Source organism: Rutidosis leptorrhynchoides, chromosome 3 (genome assembly GCF_046630445.1).
Source record: "Rutidosis leptorrhynchoides isolate AG116_Rl617_1_P2 chromosome 3, CSIRO_AGI_Rlap_v1, whole genome shotgun sequence".
Taxonomy (NCBI): Eukaryota; Viridiplantae; Streptophyta; class Magnoliopsida; order Asterales; family Asteraceae; genus Rutidosis; species Rutidosis leptorrhynchoides.
In genome coordinates this window covers 449507952-449513071 of record NC_092335.1, presented here as the reverse complement: position 1 = coordinate 449513071, position 5120 = coordinate 449507952, and the positions used below count along the sequence as shown (strand labels likewise).

Genomic DNA, 5120 nt, shown 5'->3' with positions numbered 1-5120 from the left:
ATCACTTAATCTAATTAGTGAAAGAATTACAATATTAAAATATAAGGAATTTAACAATAAGGAGTCTCGACCCTGTTCTTGGAGCTAGTTGGCCTCGTACACAAATTGTACAATGTAAACAATTGGCCATGCATGTGAATTCTTTTCTAGTTAGTATGTTAACCAAAGTTAGTGTATACCATTTACACCATGGTTCTTTTTATACTAACACTTAATTTTGGTACCATGTACAAAAAATCTAATAGGCTAAACTTCTAGTATCCTTCATATATTGGTGGTGGTGGAGACGGGTAACGGTGACCAATACTTGGCGGAAGTACAATGTCATCAAACTTTGGTGGCGGCGGAGGTGGTGGTGATTGTGGTGGCGCTGGAGGTGGTATGGATGGCGGTGGTGGTGGACAGAATTTAGGTGGCGGTGGTGGGTGAACCGGTGTTGGTGGTGGTTTAACTGGTGTTGGAGGCGGTTGAACCGGTTTCGGAGGCGGTTGAACCGGTGTGGAAGGTGGTTGAATCGGCGGTGTTGGTTTGGGAGTAGGTGGCTTAGGAACCGGTGTTGGAGGCGGTTGAACCGGTGTTGGAGGAGGTTGAACCGGTGGTGTGGGTTTAGGAGTAGGTGGTTTAGGAACAGGGGTTGGAGGTGGTTGAACCGGTGGATCAGGAGCCGGTTTTGGGGGTGGATGAACCGGGGTGGGAGGTGGTTGAACCGGTTTTGGAGGTGGCGGTTTTCTTTTTGGTTTTCTTTTTTGATTTTCTTCATCACTCTCGGCCGGTGATGTACACCCTATCGATTCACAATCAATAGGCCGGTTCACTATCGGCAAACATTTCTTCTCTTTTCTCTGATCCGGTTTATCTGGTAAACAATTCTCCCGGTTATCAAAAACAAGCTCCGGTTTAACCGGTTTCTCACAACTCGGTTCCAACTCATCAAAATAATTATGAGAAAATGTAAACTTCATGAGTTTCGGCAGTTTACATACATTGTCAACCACTTTACCAATAAACTCATTACTCCCAATATCAACCATCTCTGCATTTTTTAAATTTTGAAATCCTTCTGGAATGGGCCCCACAAATTTGTTCTTACTCAAATCTAAAACTGTTATATTTTCAAGTAATCCTACCTCATCAGGTAAACAACCTGAAAGTTCATTTTCAGCAAAAATGACTTCATCTAATGTAGTCATATCACCAATAGTTGTTGGGATGCAACCTTTTAAGTCATTATTTGCGAACACGATCACAGAAGCAGTCGAATTCCCGATATTTTCTGGGATCGTTGAGCTAAATCGGTTATCGTTCAAAAATATTGCGTCAAGGTCTTTATCGAATAGTTCAGGTGGTAACTCGCCTTCGAAATTGTTAAATCTGATATCTAGATACTTTAGTTTAGGCATTTTTAAGACACAATCAGGAAACGGGCCCACAAATCGGTTGTTACTTATGTCAAATTCGTGAAGGATCGTTAGTTTTTTCATGCAACACGGGACGATCCCACAAAATCTGTTCGAATTTATATGGAATATGCTGAGGTCAGATAATAGCCCGAGTTCAGGAACAAGTTCGCCCGCTATATCACCATGGTTTAAATCGATTCCAGCAACTGTCATTAAACTTGGATCATCGGGCGCTTTTTCACAAAGCACGCCTTTATATGAACAAACATCAACACCTTCCCAATTTTTAATCATATTTTCTGGGTCTGAAAATATTACCTTCTTCCATTCTTGTAAAGCGTAATACGCCTTTTTAAGCCTAGGATTAGGGAAATTTAACGCGGGATCAACCTCTACTTCCCAAGCTTCAGGTTCAAGGTCGGGTTCAGGTTCGGATTCTTTTGTTTGGAATAGGTGACGACGTGTAATGGATGTTGCGAAAGCGTTATTTAATGAAAGTGATAATGTTCTTGATGATATTACAGAAAAAAGGGAAATGATAAGAAAGCAACATAAGGCTTTCATATTGAAAGGTTTTGGGTATGGTTTGATTTGGCCAAAAGTTGCTTATAGGAAATCTCCATACAAGAAATATTGATGGAGGAAGATGTTATGAAAAAGGAATCTATTTTTGGTAATAAATCGTCTCCATGAACCATTAGAATTAGAATTAAAGAATATAGAATGTGAGTTTATTTGGAATGATATTGCTTAAATCTAGCATGATTTTTTTAACCCAGAAATGTGGAGAGTCAAAATGTAACACCCCATTATTTTGAGGTACAAAAATATTGTTATTATTGGTCCTTTAACTTAACTTTGTTAAAATTAGGACCATGGGTGTAAGGTTAAGGATGGGCAGGAGTAAAATAATAATTTTCCATAAGACAAGTTTAATAAAACAACCAAACACCCTCATTTTCTTTCCTTGTGCAGAAAATTTTAAGTGTGGGTTAGAGAGTGATGAGGGTGGCGATTTTGGGGGAAGAAAGCACAAATCCTTGGAATTTTTCACATGCAATCTAGAAATTGAGTTGAATCAACCTTGCTAATACTTGCTAGCACCAGTAGAAGTCTTGTCTCTTGCATCTTCTTCATCTTCTTGAACTAATTTGAGGTTTTGAAACCCTAACTTAAGGTATGTTAAAATTATGCTTTGTGGTTGATTTTATGTGTCTAGATTATGATATAGTTGTTAGTAATCAAGGCTTCGATTACCTAGAAACCCTATTTTGGATTTAGGGTTAGGGTTTATAAAATAGGGTTTTGTGAAGATGATAAAATTGGTGATTTGGAACTTGTAACTTGTGAATTCTTTGATTTAGGTCAAAATTCGTTTTTGTGATAGTGTGTTGAGAAATTGCTTAACAAATTGATTAGGTAATGTAAGTGTTGAGGTTGAAAGACTTATGTAAGCAAGTCTTAGTTCTTGTAAAATGTAGTATCTTAAAATAAAAAAATGAGTTAGTAAGGGTAAACCCTAAATGACTTTGACCATGGTTGACTTGTGGTATAGATTATGATACATGTATATATGTTTGATATTAGGTGAAAATACTTGAAGTTTTGGATTGTTATTGCTTGGAAGTGATAATTCATGCTTGAAGTTTAAGGTGAGTACAATGTGCATATATCCTTGATAGATTTAATTGTGATATGATTTGGGACTCATAGTATATTGAAAGATATACAATGAGTTGGCGTCGGGGACGCATTTTGATGATAATTTGGGGCTCATGGTATATCGAAAGATGTATGATGGGTCGCCGGCGTTGAGGACGCAATTAGGATAGTAATTTGACATTTGGGATGCTCAATGTCTAGGACATCGGGGATGTCAAAAAGGGGACTTGCTTCTTGTCGGGGACAAAGCAACGACCTAGTATGGCACGGGGTGCAAATTAAATGATAATTGTATGCGGTTTGTGTATTTACCATTAAATGTATTAATGATATATGCTAGTTGTATTCACTAAGCTTTGCTTACTCCTTTGCTTACTCCTTTGCTTACTCCTTTGTTGTTTGATGTTTTTGTAGGAACAAGTCAAGATAAGGGTAAGAATGTGGAGACGATAGTGTAGAGGGAAACTTGTTATATTTTGGTCTTGAATTGGATAGCTTGTGTAGTCTTGAACAAACAAGTGAATGATCTAGAAAATCACCACAAACCACTATACTTTACAGATTAAAACTAAAGAAACCAAAAACGGAAAGTTTACCTCTTTAACCAAAAACAAATACAATGAGAACTGAATGAATCGTCTACAGTAGCTAACCCTAGCCTGCCTTTTATACAACCAGAAAGACAAGAATCATAAACTACAACCAGACCCCTGGACTATTAAAACTTTGAATAATAACATAAATGGTCCCTGTAGTTTCTTTCTGTATAATAGGAATGGATACTCAAACACAACTACGTCACATCTGTGTACTATCTACCTTGGACCCCACACCAGGTGCATTATCCAATAATAGACAGTACATAATTCGCAAAGTGTTTGAGCCTTCATAAACAGCAACAAGCACCAGCTACAATATGAACCTTGACTACAACCAAGTCTGCACTCATGATCCAAGACTGCAACCATCACCAAACCCATCTACATACCTGTTACTCAACCAAACAAGCATTAGGAAGAGGTAAAACACACAATCAAATGTTTAGATTGTCACTTTGACACCCCCCCCCCCCCCCACACACACACACAATCTAATCATTTGAAGAGGTTTAATAAATACAAATGATCACACAACACCCTATGTTGTGGACCACTTAGACCTTTTGTGAATAAGTCAGCAACATTATTTGCAGACTCTATTTTCTTCACATCTATAACACCTGCAGACAACTTATCTCTTACAAAATGAAGATCTATTTCAAAATGTTTAGTATTTTCATGGAAAACAGGATTAGAAGCAATTTTAATAGCAGCCTTGTTATCAACAAACACTTCCACAGGTAACACAACTTTATATTCTAACTCAACAAGCAATTTCAAAATCCAAACAATCTCACAAGTGACATCAGCAAGAGCTCTATACTCAGCTTCAGCTGAGGATCTAGAAATGGTAGCCAGTTTTTTGCTCTTCCATGAAACCAATGAGCCATTTAAAAAAACGCAATAATCAGTGACAGACTTTCTAAACATGCTAGCTTTACCCCAATCAGAATCAACATATGCCTTTAATTCAACATCACAAGTTTTTAAAATATGTACACCCAACCCATGAGCACCTTTTAGATACCTTAATAACCTTAATGCACATTTCAAATGTGACTGTAGAGGTGAATGCATGAATTGACTCAACAAGTGAACAAAATATGATATGTCAGGCCTTGTCAATGTAAGGTATATAAGTTTACCAATCAACTTTTGATATTTATTAACATTTTCAAGAACCTTATCAGTTTGAGTACATTCTGTGTTTAAAACAAATCCTGCTTCCATTGGTGTTTGTGCAGGCTTACAACCCAAAACACCAAATTCAGCCAACAATTCTTGAAACAACCCAACCCGTATTAAAACTGGCCCATAAAAATTTTTCCTTTTAACACGCGTTAAATAACATCTTAGGTCCCAATTGTGTTTCCATAAACATCTTTAATACAATAATAAGTTTAATAACTTTAAAACATTTAATACATTAGTTAATTGTCCAAACGGACATACATGACCC

General features: G+C 37.1%; 2 protein-coding genes across 2 annotated transcripts; both read right to left on the bottom strand.

Moving 5' to 3' along the window:
* Positions 1-254: 254 nt before the first annotated feature.
* On the bottom strand, positions 255-1964 carry LOC139902854 (pollen-specific leucine-rich repeat extensin-like protein 1). Its single transcript, XM_071885502.1, has 2 exons — positions 687-1964; positions 255-542 (listed from the first exon to the last, which is right to left on the bottom strand). Exons 1-2 carry the CDS (start codon positions 1962-1964, stop codon positions 255-257), a joined length of 1566 nt encoding a protein of 521 aa, XP_071741603.1.
* A 2043-nt stretch (positions 1965-4007) lies between these two features.
* On the bottom strand, positions 4008-4891 carry LOC139901539 (secreted RxLR effector protein 161-like). Its single transcript, XM_071884238.1, has 2 exons — positions 4182-4891; positions 4008-4050 (listed from the first exon to the last, which is right to left on the bottom strand). Exons 1-2 carry the CDS (start codon positions 4889-4891, stop codon positions 4008-4010), a joined length of 753 nt encoding a protein of 250 aa, XP_071740339.1.
* Between the last annotated feature and the right edge of the window lie 229 nt (positions 4892-5120).